The 17023-nt window shown below is 36.8% G+C and overlaps 1 protein-coding gene across 1 annotated transcript in view; it reads right to left on the reverse strand.

The window, feature by feature from the left end:
- LOC127803079 (uncharacterized) overlaps positions 1 to 17023 on the reverse strand; it is a 79204-nt gene that overhangs the window by 11208 nt on the left and 50973 nt on the right. The window contains exons 8-9 of the mRNA XM_052339104.1: positions 7400 to 7467; positions 2301 to 2411 (exon numbers count right to left, since the gene is read on the reverse strand). Coding sequence (XP_052195064.1) covers positions 2301 to 2411; positions 7400 to 7467 — 179 coding nt within the window. The remainder of the gene's footprint in view (positions 1 to 2300; positions 2412 to 7399; positions 7468 to 17023) is intronic.

A 17023-nucleotide genomic window follows, 5' to 3' on the forward strand; every position in this document is an offset into this window, starting at 1 on the left:
TTTTCCGTCCTTTAACAAATATTAGGAAACTATCCAAAAGAACAAGATTTAGAAAATTTAGAAACTTCCTAAAAGGCATAGTATTCTAGAAGCAGACGTATAAGGTTGCTTTCCTTTTCTCCTTGATCTTCACTCGTCCACAATCTTCATGCGTCAACAATTAGCACTTCTTACATTCCAACTAATGACCAACTAGCCGATGTATTAACCAAGGGACTACTAGTGCCAAGATTAATTAGTACTCCAGCTAATAACCAGCTAGCCGGGATCCACACTTGTAATAAATGCCTAGTGTACCATTGCACAATATGATACAAAAAAGTATTATTTTCCATGCACATAGAGAAGAAAAGAAAATACATCATTCCACCTTACCATAAAAATTTCAATGCACTAACAAAGAATTTTAGATTTATAGAAGATATGGTCACAGATATAGATGATTGGCAAGGTAGATCATGTAGCTGACCCTACCTAATAGGATTAAAGCTTAGATCATGTAGCCGACCCTACCTAATAGGATTAAGGCTTGTTGTATTACTGTTGCTGACAAAAAGTTTATAACCTAAAATGCCTCAAAGCATCACGTATGTAAGTATTAATGTTTTACAAGATAAAGACTTGGGATTCGCTTTCAGAAATTTATCCCTATAGTATCTATAATATATGCAGGTTGTTTTTGGGAGATACAAAGATGAATTTATAATATATGTAGGTTCTTTTTGGGAGATACAAATATGAGGCCTTATTTGATATAGCCACTGATACATCAAGGGGTTCGACAATTTATAATTGGAAAGTTGTCAATACTAGAACAAATTAAATGATAGGAAAGTGACATATCCTTAATGTAATCGAAATACAATTATGTGTTGTAACATTTTATTCATGGCTTAAAAACTACTAAGTTTCTATATCACCTCTAGTTATGAGCGTTATCTTAGATATTTAATGAGTTAAAAGTAACTCCCTCCAACCCAAAATACTACTACTTAGGTAGGCCCAAAGATAATAGTCAGCAACAAATGCAATTGACTTCATTTTCTGTGCATTACATCTATAAATATGCTCTTAACCCCCACCACACTCCCAAAATAAAAACAAGCCTTTTTCCCACTTTATGGAGTCAGCTATAGATTCTAGCTCTTCAGTCATTTATATCTATGGTCTTATCTTTTATAAGGCTCTTATCACTAAGAGTATACCTAAATATCACCCACCAAGTTTTTTTGGTCTCTTCTACCTCTTTTGCTAAACACTTGTTCAATCTCAATCACACTCCTCATAGAAGCCTCAGTTGGTCTTCTTTTGACATGATCAAACCATGTTAATCATGTCAAAGTCTCACACATTTTAGATCTAATAGGAGGAGCCATTCCAATCTTTTTACAAATAACCTAATTTCTAATTTTATCTTTTTTGTATGTTGGTACTGTATTGGCCAACATTCTATACCATAGAAGAAAGCTAGTCTTATAGCCATCTTGTAAATTCTATTTTTTTTTAGCTGTAATAAAATCTTACTATCATATCCAAGTGCACTTTTGCATTTTGACTATCCAACCTTAATTATAATATGGGTATCATCCTCATTAACCTCTCTATCGTTCTAGATGATTGATCCATGAAATATAAACTAATCTTTTCTTGGTATTAACTTGATCTTCCCGTTTTACCATAACATCATTGACACATTTTTACTAAAACTTACATTCCATACATTCAGTTTTCACTCTACTTAAAATCTTTCGATTCCAAGGTACTCCTTTATATCAAGCTGAGTATTCACGCCTTCTTATGTCTCATGCACAAACACAATGTCATCTGCAAATAGCATACACAACCCAACCTCTGCTTGGATATGTTTAGTGAGTTCATTTGTTACTAGGGTGAATAGGTAAGGGTCGATGTAATACCTGTGCTTATGTAGCATTTGTAATACATTTCATTGTAAGAGACAATTTAGAAAAAATAAAACAACTACTTCTGTGACTAGTCCAGTGCAACATTCATTTAATGAGAGCTAAAAATGAGAAAAACACATTTTCAGAAGGGAGGAAGAATTTGTGGGCAGTGGCTTAGGAGTTGCAAAAGACAAACTCAACTATGCAAAAGATTTCAACAAAAGATAACTGCAACCATCTTTATTAAAATTTATTATTTAGCAATTGAGAGGTGTGCCTGTTTCATGAATACATTACCAAACAACAATAGAATTACCTGGTCCACTCAACTTCTCAAATTAGTGTAGAAAAATGACATGCTCTATATGCTAAATAGCACACAAACACAGTTAATACCTGCGTGAATGAGTCTCCAGGTACAAAACTTCTCCCTTTTTCAAGCGTGCAGAAGTATAAAGGGGCTTCTTCAGGCCCTTGTCAGCAACCACACTTATACTGTATTTGATCCTGGAAAAGTATACATCCGAGTTTGTGAATCGAAAAGAAGGAAACTAGGAGACACAGTGAAGAAAACAGAAAGATTCAATAAACAGGAACAAGCAGGGGAAAACCCAAGATGGGTCAAATTAGAATGAAAATATGACCAAAATTCAGATCATTTAAGCTGAAATTTTAAATTTCACCTGCCTGCTGAAATAGTAAACAAAACAAGACAACTCTGTTATGCATGCCATGAAGCTTGTGATGCAAAATTGATATGTAATGGAACTCAAGCTATGCATATCCTTCCATGCTCAAAATCATAAATGTAATAGATAATGTCAGCGTCAGTGGCAAGATTCCTCAGAATTAATAAGCAGAAAAATTCCATTTCCGCTAAGGAAAATAAATCACTTTAATGCAAAAAGTTGGAGACCAGCCCGTGTACAAAATGAGAACAAATAAGAAAATGGTTAATACAGTAGTCAACCAAGAGTAATAGTGACTGAAAACTAACTATTAACTAGTAATGCAGGCCTAACTATTTCACAAACTATTCAAATATGATGACCACAACTAAATCATTTTTAGATGCAACAGTATAAATCAAGCTAAGCTGTAAAAGGTCCAACTAAGAGTTACCTGAGCACTGTGAATTACACTGACATTTATCAATAGATATAGAAAAATCATTCAACAACTACAAAAAGAAAATTGCAAGAAACAACACTCAGCCCCATGCCAAGATTGAAGAAAAATGAGATTAGTGACCTTCAAACTAAATCCCTTCAAAAGCCATAAGATTTCTCTCTCCATACACTCCACTGCATGAAAGGAGAAGCTATACAACAAGGTTGTCTATCTCCTAGAGGACCAATCCTAACCCCAATAGGACCAAAAATCCATGTAGATGGAACAACTGCGCCACAGAGAATAACCACTCCCCCCCCCCCCCCCCGAGCGGAAAAAAGAATGTCAACAAACAATGACAATTTCCCCAATACTCTTACACAAAAAGGCACAACTTTAAGACTATCAGTATCCTTGCTCTCAAAGTATTTGTTATGAGAATCAAGCCAAGAGCAACTAGCTAAGCAAACAAGACATTTTTGGGTGGGGATTTTGTTGAGAGTAAAAATAGTAATATAAAAAATAAAGTTAACCATCTATAAGTTAAACTTTTAGATTAGATAGCTGTCAACAAATCAACAAGATGTCAAAGCAGGCAAGAGTCTTAAGTTTAAACCTTACCGCTAACCCAATATTTAAATAGTTGCACGTGGTTAGACTAGTTATGCAGCAAAGCCTGGCCATACTTCAGGGGGTGTGTTGAGAGTAAACATAATAATACAAAAAGATAAAGTTAACCCTCCATCTACTAGTTTAAGTTTTTAAATTAGATGGTCATTAACAATTCAACATATTTCAACCCCCAAATTATTGTCCAACAAGAATTGAATCCCTCCCTCAGATAGGCAACATTAAAACAAATGAATTGAAAAGGATCTCCCTAAGGGCACCACTTCCATGTATCCACCCCTTTGTCTTGAAATGACCTAGTCCAAAAACATAACTGAAAAGGGTTTTTTTTTTTTTTTTTAGGGGGGGGGGGGGTTAAAAATAACCAAAAATGTCATTATAGAGTAAATTTTCTGATCTTACAGATTCCACCTAACACTTGGAGACCATGTAATGCCATTAGAAGATAACTCGAACCACTAACAATCACATCTTCAACCCTCCCAAACTTAAAAGGATCAAAAAAAGCTTGAATGAACATTCCTATAGCCAGACTAGTAATGCAAACAAAATTTAACTATGTCATAGTGTGACCCTAAACCCATCCCCAATACCAAAACCAATATGCTTAAAAACTCAACAAAAAAGTTTATAATTGTAATGTCTCATGAATTGTCCACAAATGGCCAAGCCATAGTGTGACACTCCTATTAGTGATGTGCCTTAATGACAGATTTAAATGACTTTTAGCAGGAGTGTAAATACATTTGATGTGTCTCTGTATATCTTAAAAAAAGGCAAGGTTTCATCATTCATTACTGTTCAGTTTGTTGTATAAATGAGTCCATGAATTTCCTGTTTGAGATTCTTATTCTTAAAGTGTTAAGAATATGTGACAAGATTCTCTAGCAACGGGATTTCTTAAATATTTCTGGTCCTTAAATTATTCAGATGGGGATTTCTTTAGGTTTCATCATTCATTACTCAACCTGGGATGCTGAGAATTCGATTGCAATGGAGCCAAAGATAGGAAGGATATATCTATTTTACAAAACTGCAAAGGATATTTGGAGAATTGTGCAAGAAATCTATTCAGACCTAAAAAACACTTCACAATGCTTTGAGATTCGATCTGTCATCAAGAGTCGACAAAGTACTAGGTCAATTACTGAATACTACAATATCTTAAATAAATAATGGTAGGAAATGGATCTATTATATGACAAAAACTGGCACTGTTCTAAAGATAGTGCCAAATATGCCAAGATGCTTGAGAAGGAGCGAGTGTTTGATTTCTTGCACGGACGCAACAAGGACTTGGATGAAGTACGCGGCCGACTCCTAGGCTCTAAACCTTTTCCCTCTATTCATGAGGGCTTTGCTGAAATTAGAAGAGAGGAAAGTTGCAAGAAAGTGATGCTTAACAACTCATCTCCTCAGATTCCAAACATAGGTATTCAAAATTCTACCTTGGCAGTACATCAAAATGGTCCACTACACCAAAAGACTCAAAAGGATAAAGACAAACACCTCTAGTGTAATTACTGCAATAAACCTAGTCACACCAAGGAAATTTGTTGGAAACTACACAATAAACCTATAATTAGGAAGTCAAAAAAATCGAAGGGACCAACCTAAACTGGCCTATACTACTGAATCATTACCAGCAAATGAGAAGCCTGACAATTCTCTTCCATTTACTACAAAACAAATGGAGATTTTTAAAAACTCGATTTTCCCAATCCAAGGTCTCTAAGGAACCTGAACCTACAATCTCTAATGTTGCAGTCTTAGAGGTAAATTTCACTTCTTGTTGTCTCACCGAAACTCTGAAAATGTGTGGATTATAGATTTAGGAGAATCAGATCACATGACCAGCTGTTTCTCCCTATTTTCTACCTATGACAAATGTACTGATAATGCCAAAGCTGCAGTGCCAGATGGCAGTTTGACTAATATAGCTGGGAGAGGAGATATTAAATTGCTGGGATTAACACTTTTGTCAATTCTACATGTTCCCAACATTAATTGCAACCTGATATCAGTTAGTAAGTTGATTAGAGATATGAACTGTGCAGTTAAGTTCTCTTCTTCCTATGTTTTTCAGGACTTGTTTTCAGGGAAGATGACTGGCAATGCTTTAGGAAAAAATGGTCTCTACTTTCTTTAGTTAAGTAAACTCTTGAGACTTCATCAAGGCGACTAATGAATCATCTCTTTACTTAAATAAGTAATTGGTACCTCCCACTTGCCTTTCTCAAATACACCACGAACAGCCACCTGTCATTTAAATATCAACTAAAATGCATGTGTGGCCAGCCATTCCACTTTGCATTCTTTATTTTATTTTTTATTATTTCTTCTATAATTTAATCCCATGTACCACTAGGAATAAAAGACTTCTCATGGTTACCCAAGTAATTAAACTTCAAGCTTCCATAAAGATTTCCCAACTCATCCTTGATGAATCACAACTTACACAGTTATTTCGAATATTTCGCCTACTTTCGGAATATAACGGTTTTTCACTTGGGTAAACCATTTTTCAGATTTAACACACCTATGGACTTGTAAAATTTCAAACCTAACCTGGGTGCCAATTTTTTACTACCCATCCTTTCGCTCCGTTTTATTTTCAGGTACAAAATCTGGTCATTAAACTAACAGAGCATTTGGTTGACCAAGTCATAGTCAATCAGCTGAATTTTCCCAATGAGCTAAAACCAAATCTCCTGACATAGTTCAGTCAGTTAGGTCTCCCCTTCAGTCCGCCAAAAACCTCCTTAAATCATCATTTACTCATTAAGCACATAATTACTAATTTCTCTGAAAATTTTCATAGAATAACCTCAAGTATGAAATTTTCTTTGATTAAATATTCCTCAAAATATTATGTAATATGGGGTACTACAGCATATCTATTGCTTTACTTTTATACATTTATAATGTATATATGTAGTTACCTGTTTTATAAATGCATGTGTCTACGTTACTTTTTTCAATTGTTTTTCTACTTGATAATGTTAGCCTTAGACTGGTTGCTCTAATTGTTTTTATATAGATTTGTAGAATGCTATGTATTTTATGTTAAGCTTTTTGTACATTTTTTCCTTTTTTATATCATACAGGTAACTTTATAGCATTATGATAGGTTCTATTATGAAGATTAAATACAAAAGCGCTGATTCAGCAAGTGCTTCTAAGAATAAGCATTTCTTACCTTTTGTTTGAAAAACCCTAATCATTTAGCGGTTTTGTCCCGCTGATGCGTGGGCAAATTTATGTAATCTGACCTGGACCACTTGCTAGTAGCTTGGGAATTATTTTTTCCCACAAGTACTCACAAAAAAAAATTAAAAATAGTAGTAACTTTGAAAAAAAAATCCCTCCCACTTATCTCTCAACTTGAAAAAAGGAACTACTCATATCAGTTAGTTGAAAAATAATAAGATCTTCATACTAGCACATTTCCTATGTTAATTTATTCAAAGCCTAAGAGAATCTAAGGGCATAGAAAAATCTAAGCAGAAAATCAATGGCTACTTGATATTCTTATATGTGACGCTTCCTGGAACTTATGACATGAATGCAATGCAAATTCTCAAAAACTTCCTGATCTAGATGATGCTCCCTGTTTCTAATATGTTTGAAAAACAAACGAACAGTTTCCAATTGAAGTACAATTGCAAAATCAAAATAACAGACAGGTTTTGCAAATATCCAGAAAGCAATTAGAGAGGGAAAAAAAACAAAACAAAAGAGGTTCAAGGTAATACCAAGGCTCATTGCAAAGATTGTATTGGATTGTGACTTCCCGTACAAATCTCTGTTGCCTCAGAGCATTCTGAATAACAAAAGCGAACTGTTAAGCTTAACAATGTTTATGGAACAAGCAGAAAAAACTTCATCTGCAACATCAATGAAAAATCCATCACTGGATCACCATAGTAAACATCCCTTCAGAATATGAATGTAAAATAAGCAACTATATCTAATGTTTATTCCAACAAATATGAAATACAGAGTTCTCCACAGCAGCAATTAATGAACTGCAGATGTCAAAATAAAAGTGGATATGGCATTTGACATCCTCGTCATGGAATTTTAAACACATTAAGTGTATATTTAGTTACCAGATCTCTGATTGGAAAATTAATATGCTGACACCTGAAATTGGTAGAAATATATGCCAGTTCGGGAACATGTGTTGGTTGTCTGACATCCTTGGGTTTTCTGGTTTAACTTTCTTTCAAATCAAAGCACAAGGGTGGTTTATATATCCTTCTAGAGGGTATGGATTAAAAATCTTCACCATTTTCATTTGTTAAAGGGTACAATTAAGTTTTTTTGTTCCCTTGATTATGGGGACACTTGTTCTCCTGTTACCAAGATATTGTCTATTTAGTAATTCTTGTCTCTAGCTGCCATGTCTCACTAGCCTCTCCATCAGCTAGATATCAAGAATGCATGCCTTCATGTTTGTGGTTGTTTACAGGAGGAGGTTTATATGGAGAAACCTCCTAGTTTTGTTGCTCACGGAGCATCTGGTGTTGAGTGTTGCCTTTGAAAATCTTTATATGGCCTAAAATAGCCTCCTCAAGCTTGGACTAGTAGATTCAATTCAGCTGTTCTAGAGTTTGAGTTAACTCAAACTAGGGTTGATCATTTAGTCTCTTATCGCTCTAAATCAGGTTGTCACATTCTTCTAGTAGTATATGTTAATGATATATTGCAGAGGATGATGATATTGGTATCACTGAATTAAAGACACATCTCTAGGAACAAATTCAAGCAAGGATATGAATCAATTGAAATATTTTATAGGTATGGGTGGCATGATCAAGGCAAGGCATCTATATTTCAAGAGCAAGTGTCAAGAAAGAAGGATAATCAAATTCTTCCTTATCGTCTCAATCACCTCAAGAGAGGCTGATTTGATTTATACACCAGCTTACTATTAGAATTAGGAAGTTGCCTAAAACATTTAAAGAAAGATTCTAAAACTAAATTAGGAAACCTACATAACTTTAGGATACAACAATTAATAGAAACAATCAATCTAAATCTACAAGATACACAATCTACATTACTTATAAATAAATCAATCAATCATAATCTTTAATATTGGAAACCATATCTGCTGACACTCCCCCTCAAGATTGAGAGTGGATATCTGTCATCCCAATCTTGCTTGTCATCTTTTTAAACATGGCTGCTGGAAAGCCTTTGGTTAGCATATCTGCAAGCTGATCTCCCGAGGAGATATAGGGTGTACAAATCATCCCACTATCCAATTTCTCTTTTATAAAATGTCTATCCACTTCAACATGTTTTATTCTATCATGTTGAACTGGATTATGTGCAATACTAATGGCTGATTTGTTATCACAATAGAGTCTCATAGGTTTTGTCCATCCAACCTTGAGATCCTCCAATAATATTTTTAACCATAATAGCTCACACATACCTAGGGCCATGGATTGAAACTCGGCTTCAGCACTTGACCGAGCAACCACATTTTGTTTCTTGCTCCTCCATGTGACCAAGTTACCCCCCAAGAAGGTACAATAGCCAGACGTTGATCTTCTATCCACCATGGATCCTGCATAATCAGCATCTATGTATGCTTCTAGTAACATAGCTTCACCTTTTTTAAATAGAATGCCCTTCCTAGGTGTGCCTTTCAAATAGTGTAGGATTCTATAGACAGCTTTAAAATGAGATTCCCTTGGAGTATGCATGAATTGGCTGACAACTCCCACGGCATATGCTATGTCTAGCCGAGTATGAGCCAAGTATATCAATTTCCCAACTAGCCTTTGGTAGGCCTCTTTATCAACCAAATCATCCTCTAATGCCTCACTTAGCTTATGATTGGGATCAATGGGGTTTTCCACTACTTTGCAACCGAGAAGCCCTGTTTCTCTGAGGAGATCCACTACATATTTTTGTTGAGAGAAAAAAATACCTTCTTTGGAATAAGCCACCTCTATCCCCAAAAAATATTTCAACCGCCCCAAATCTTTAATTTCAAACTCTTTTACCAAACATTCTGGTAGTTGTTGTATGCCCTCTTCATTGTTACCAGTGACTACTATGTCATCCACATAAATAGCAAAACCGTGACTCCCCCTGTGGCCGAGTGGTGAAAAAAAAGAGTGTGGTCTCCCTGACTTTACCGGTACCCCATACAAAGCATCACACCGGTAAACTTTCCAAACCACGCCCTAGGTGACTGTTTTAAGCCATAGAGAGCTTTCCTGAGGCAACAAACAACAGGGTCTTTTGTAGTGGTTGAATACCCTGGTGGTACTTCCATGTAGACTTCCTCCTCGAGTGTTCCATGCACAAATGCATTCTTTACATCAAATTGATGTAAAGACCAATCTAGGTTAGCTGCAAATGAGAGAATCACTCTAACTGTGTTGAGCTTAGCTACTGGAGCAAAGGTGTCTAAGTAACCAACTCCATATACCTATGTATATCCCTTGGCCACCAATCTTGCCTTGTATCGGTCTATGGTATGCCTAGGTTTTTTGCAGAAAGTACACCACAAGGAGTCCTTATCTACTCATTTATTTTCTTCTCTAGGCCCTCTACCACGATTATTAGCCTTCAAGGAGATTAGGGCAGAACCTTCTCCAGAAGGGGTTTCTAGCATGACACCTCTTCTTCCTTCTTCTGCTCTAATCAAAGAAATAACTTCATTCAAGGAAGGTAAATCCTCCTTACTGAGGATTTGTACTCTTATCGCATCAAATTCGAGGTCGAGGCTGGCTAGAAAATCATAGATCCTCTCTTTGTCCACAAATCGTTTGTGTAGGGCTGCATCCTCACTACACTTCATCTTCAAGCACTAGTAGTGGTCAAGTTCTTGCCATAGTGTTTGCAGCTGTTTAGCATACTCAGTGATGGTCCTTGTTCCCTGTTTGATTGCTGCTGCCTTCACTCTTATTTCATAGATTTGCGCTGCATCGCGGACTTTAGAGTAGGCGAGATTTATTGCATCCCAAATATCCTTAGTCGTAGTCAAGAACATGATCGTGTCACTGATTTCTGGAACCATTGAGTTCCAGAGCCAAGACATCACCAAGGAGTCTTCTTTATCCCATGCTCCAAATGCTGGATCCGTCTCCTTAGGATCTATTCCCAACAAGTGGCTGAGTTTCCCTTTCCCTTTAAGAAAGGTGCGGATTAGCTGGGACCATTTTAAGTAGTTTTTACCGTTCAACCGGTAAGCTACTTGAAGGTTTTGTAATTCTCCCCCTGTACCACTGCCATGAGTCCCAGCAAACTGAGTTTCAGTAGATGGAACCTCAGTCGCATGGCTGGAATCTCCAGATTCGGGTATAGGATCATGCGTAACAGACATGATGATGAGAAGGAGAAGAAAGAGGGACAATCTGACAAAGGAAGATTGGAAGAACAGGCTACGATTGAAGCCGGATTAACGCTTCTATGGCTCTAATACCATGTCAAGAAAGAAGGATAATCAAATTCTTCCTTATCGTCTCAATCACCTCAAAAGAAGCTGATTTGATTTATACACTAGCTTCCTATTAGAATTAGGAAGTTGCCTAAAACATTTAAAGAAAGATTCTAAAACTAAATTAGGAAACCTACATAACTTTAGGATACAACAATTAATAGAAACAATCAATCTAAATCTACAAGATACACAATCTACATTCCATATAAATAAATCAATCAATCATAATCTTTAATATTCGAAACCATATCTGCTGATAGCAAGTATGCTTTGAACATGCTACAAGAAACAAGGATGCTTAGATGTAAGCAATAGATACCCTATGGATCCAAAAATCAAATTTTTACTAGATAGGTGTCACGCTATGAACTTGACCCTAGGAAAAATTTTCAATTTCTTAATTTCTTGATTCTTTTACTATTGTTATTTCGATACTATTTTTTTTATTTTACTGTTGTAATTCCAATTTTGTTAGAGATTGTTAGCCTAGGGAATCCACATGCATGTGGATTTAGCTGGCAGTAGACAATTACAACCACCTAGCTGTAGGAATCTGCCTTTGCAGGCTATATAAATCGTTTCCTAGCGATTTCCTTGAAATCAATGAAGAATATCTGCATATTTTATCCTCTCTCTCATTCTTACTTTCTCTTTTTCTCTTCTTCTTCCTTTCCTCGGTTCAATACTCTGTTCCTTTGGAAACATCTTCCCATTCATATCGAATAGAAAGAGAGACGATTGTCAGGCTTAGGTCGTGACAATAAGGTGGGCCTATTTCTAACCTTGGGTGCTATTGTTGGTTGGTTAGCAAACTTAACTACCTTATAATCAGTTGTCCAAATATCTCATTCAGTATGAGAGTTCTAAGTCCGATTTTAGATTCACCTTGTGACAATCACTAAGATGCAGTGATCTGTATCCTTCAGTACAAAAGGTGCCCCTGGCCAAGGTGGATCATGAATACAATCAAATTGTGAGATATACAAAGGCTTATTGGGCAAGATCTCCTAGTGATAAGTGGTCCACATTTAGATATTGTGCATTTGTTGGTGGTAACTTGGTATCGTGGAAAAGTAAGAAATAAAGTGTTGTTGCCAAGTCCAGCGCAAAGGCTAAATACAGAGTAATGGCCCTAACAACATATGAGTTGATATAGTTGAAACAGTTGATTGTGGAGTTTTGAGTCATTCAAATCAAGTCGATGAAGTTGATTCGTGACAATCAAGTTGCAATGCATATTGCTTCTAATCCCTTGTTCCAAGAGGAAAACCAAATATATTGAGATTGACTATCATTTTGTAAAGGAGAAGTTGCTTTCTGAAGATATTGTCATAGCATTTGTAGGTTCTAACAATCAATTGGCTGACTTGTTTACTAAGTCGCTTAGAGGTCCTCCTGTGAGATACATATGCACCAAACTTGACATGATCATCATTTATGCTCCAGTTTGAGAGGGAGTGTTAAAGAGGAATATGATATTTGATTCCAATCTTCATATTAAGTAACTATATATACTTAGATGATTTGTTTATATTTTGTGTATATCTTTATAATATATTGTTTCCTCACATTAAAATAGGATTCATGTATATAACTCCTTGTACACCTCATTTATAAAATACACATTTTGACATTATTTTATCTTACAGTATCCATTTTAGAATATATTTGATTAGTTGTAGGTAAGTCTTTCAATTCAACATTTAAATGGAAATAGGTGCTGCCCCCTTGGGATCTTTTTGATTTATGTACAGATCTTAACCCCACAAGAAGAGGAAGGATTTATGTGCTTATTGATCGTTTCTCTCGCCAATTGCCTCGGCAATTAGGCATACATACCTTGGCCAAGGTCTCTGATTTCATTGAGAATGGCTTTTGGAATTGGCCTAACCTTTTCCCCTGTCCGCCTTACGATCTTATTAGGAATCACCGTTCGCTGTTCCTAGCCTTCCCCGCGTTCCCCGTGGGATAAAGGCTGCGAACGGTGTTTTTTCGATTAGGGTTGCGCTTAAGGACTTCCAGGAACAGCATCCCCGGGCTCATTGGCATAGACTCGTGTGGTCGTCGGAGTATATTCCAACTCATTCTTTTATTTTGTGGTTAGCGATTCGGGAGCTTCTTTCTACACTTGACCGTATTAACCTTTTTTTATCTTTTCCGAATAGATGTTTCCTTTGCAGGATGAATGCAGAGAGACATAGTCACATTTTTTTCGAGTGCCCTTATTCCAAAGAGGTGCTAACATTCTTCCACAGATCAAATAAATTCAATTGGCCTTGGCGTTGATAGGATACTTGTGTGCTTTGGGCTGCTGCGAGATGGAGTGGCAAGGGCCTGTGGTAGGTGGCGAACAGATTGGTGCTTCATGCTTTGGTGTATTTCATCTAGAGGGAGCGCAACAACAAGTGCTTCCGTGATCAGGAGAGATCTATCTCTCAGTTGGCTCATCAGATTCAGTGCATTCTGTGGGCCCGTCTGACGACTCTTTGATTCAGACCGTCTATTCAGAGTTATGCTCTTTGTCATATTTGGCATCTTCTGAGGGACCAGGTCTTCCCTCCCTATTGAGTTGATGATTGCTTGTTGTTGGAGGCTGGCTTCTGTGATCCTGGAGTCTCTTGTTCAGCGTGTAACAAAATGAAACTGAATGAAAAAATAGGAGATCTGAAAGAAAGCACCTCGTCCAAATGTTTGATTAAAGAAAATTGAATCTCTACACAACAACCGAAAGGCTAACACATATATATAGCCTTGACAACAGAGCTCAACACACGCAGCTAACTAATAATCTGCTACAAACAGAACTACAAGCAAATAATACAACTATCCAAAATACAATACAGCAGAACACACAACAAGGAATATAAAGAATAAGAGAATAAGACTATAACCGAGATGTCTCATTCTCTCCAACATTCCCCTTCAATTTAGACCTGCCTTCAACTACCTCAATCTCTTCAACAGACCTGCCTTCAGCTGCCTCAAGCTCTTCAACATGCCCCTTCAAATGAGACCTCCCTGAAGCACACTTAGGTAATGATGCTGAAACAGGCAAACAGCGACGCACAGGTGTCACTCGAAGACCAAGCTTATGACATAAGAACTGAAACCGATCCTTGGGTAAGCCTTTAGTAAAGATATCAGCAAGCTGATACATAGTGGGAACATAACGAATTTCAACAGCACCGCACTCAACTTTTTCACGAACAAAATGCATATCAATCTCAATGTGCTTAGTTCTAGAGTGGAAAACAGGATTCTCAAAGATAGATTTTGCAGCCAAGTTATCACACCAAAGAATAGGAGTCTGAGAACAAGAAAACCCAAGTTCATGGAAGAGAGACTTTAACCACAAAATTTCAGTAACACCTTGAGCTACTGCCCTATATTCCGCTTCTCCAACAGATCGAGCGACTATAGTCTGCTTTTTAGAACCCCAAACAAGCAGATTATTGCCTAGAAAGGCACACCAACCACTAGTAGATCGCCTTGTGATTTTGCAGCCTGCATAGTCGGCATCCGTGTAAACACTTAGGGGTAAATCACAAGATGAGGGAGAGAAGACCAAACCTAAACCAATTGTGCCTTTGAGATACCGAAGTAACCGCTTACAAGCCTGCCAATGCTGATCCTTAGGACAGCTTAAAAACTAACTGAGTTTATTTACAACAAAGGCAATATCCAATCTGGTGTATGTAAGATATTGAAGAGAACCTACAACTGTCCGATATAGAGAGGGGTTAGAAAACATATCACCTTCATCAGTAAACACAGTGGCTGAACTAAGAGGAACAACACAAGACTTACAATCAGCCATAATAGCCTTGGTAAGTAAATCAAGAGTATATTTGGATTGAGTTAGATAGAGGCCTTTAGAATCTCGATAAGCCTCAAACCCAAGAAAGTAATTCACTGAACCTAGCGTCTTTAACGCAAAATTTTTGTCAAGATCATGAATAAAACCATGCAAGGCAGCAGAGCTTGATCCAGTGACTAAGATATCATCAACATAAACAAGTACAAACAAAACAAATTTAGAAGTTCGCTTAATAAAGAGTGAAGCATCAAATATGGCCCGAAGAAAACCCCAACTCTGTAAAGCTATTCGAAGCTTAGTATACCATGCACGAGTAGCCTGTTTAAGGCCATAAAGAGACTTCTTCAACCAACAAACATGAGAAGGGCAGGACTGATCAAGAAAACCTTCGGATAAGACATGAAAACAGCCCCATCAAGATCACCATTTAAAAATGCATTATTGACATCCACCTGCTGAATATCTCAACCATATGTAACAGCCAAAGAAAATAAGACTCTAATGGTTGGAGCCTTAACAACAGGGCTGAAAGTTTCAACAAAATCAATTCTGGGTGTTTGAAGAAACCCCTTAGCAACAAGACGAGTTTTATGCTTGAGAAGAGAACCATCGGGATTGTACTTTGCACGAAAAACCCACTTGCAACCTATCAAATTCATTTCAGAAGAAAATGGAACAAGTTCCCAGGTGTTATTCCGAATTAAGGCTAAATATTCCTCCTTCATGGCTTTAGTCCAATTAGGGTCTAGAAGTGCTTCTTGAACAGAGTTAGGTTCTAGAGAACTCACCAAGGCATAAGGAGAAGAAAGAGAAAGTTGGCGAGCTTTTGCACGAGTAATCACAGGATGAGTGGGAAGAGTCAAAAACTGTCTTGGTGGAGGAGCAATAGAAACATGAGAAGAGGAAGAAGAAGATTCTGATAGATCAGGAATTGATAGGTCAGGAATAATAGGATCAGCTGTAGAAATAGGAGTAGCAATTGAAGGAGCAAATGGATCATGTATACCAGGTGCTGATGCTGCTGAAGATAAATGACCACAATGAAAGGATGAACAAGAATGCAAAACATTAGTAGATAAACTGGGAACAGAATTAGACGGAGGAGTAGAAGATTGAGCAAAAAATAAGCAAGAAAAAGGAAACTCCTCAGGATTAAACACAACATGCCAAGTGATATAAACTCGACCAGAAGGATGTAAACATTTATATCTTGCCTGAATCTGACTATAACCGAGAAACACACACTTTGAGGAAGGAAAATTAAACTTGTTCTTGGCATAAGATCTTAGAAAAGGAAAGCAAGCACAACCAAATGGTTGTAAGTGCATATATTTTGGTTGTTTGCAATATAGTTTCTCAAAAGGAGTAAGAAACCGAAGTGGGGAAGCTGGTAGCTAATTGATAGTGAATACAGCAGTGTGAAAAGCTTCAACCCAATATTTCAAAGGCATGTTAGCATGTGCTAAAAGAGTAAGTCTCATTTCAGCAATGTGTCTATGTTTTCTTTCAGCTACACCATTTTGTTGGTGAGTGTAGGGACAAGAAAACCGAGATTGAATGCCACAACCATGAAGATAGGGTATGAAGGCTTTGAATTCACCACCATTATCTGTTTGAAGAGCTTTGAGTTTAAACGAATATTGCAACTCAGCAAACTTATGAAAAGTTTTGAATATAGACAAGGCTTCGGACTTCAATTTCATGGGATACAGCCAAGTATATCGAGTATAGGCATCAACAAAGATAATGTAATACCTATAACCCTCAATGGATAACATAGGAGCAGGGCCCCATAGATCTAAATATATCAATTCTAAGGGATCTTTTGCTGTAATGGGACAATTTGCAAAGGGTAACTGATGCAGTTTACCCAATTTACATGAGTCACAAAAAGATAAATCAGTAGTCGAACAAGGAACACTGATTTTATTAAGAATTTGTTTCAATACAGAAAAAAAGGGATGTCCCAACCTAGCATGCCACTGTTTACAAAGTTTATCAGTACACGGCATGCTGGATTTATTACAAGCTCTTTGACTATTATTACAGCTTGCTAAACAACAGACATTCGTCATAGAAGATGTTGACAAATTT

The sequence above is a fragment of the Diospyros lotus genome, chromosome 6, assembly GCF_014633365.1.
Source record: "Diospyros lotus cultivar Yz01 chromosome 6, ASM1463336v1, whole genome shotgun sequence".
NCBI classification, from domain to species: domain Eukaryota; kingdom Viridiplantae; phylum Streptophyta; class Magnoliopsida; order Ericales; family Ebenaceae; genus Diospyros; species Diospyros lotus.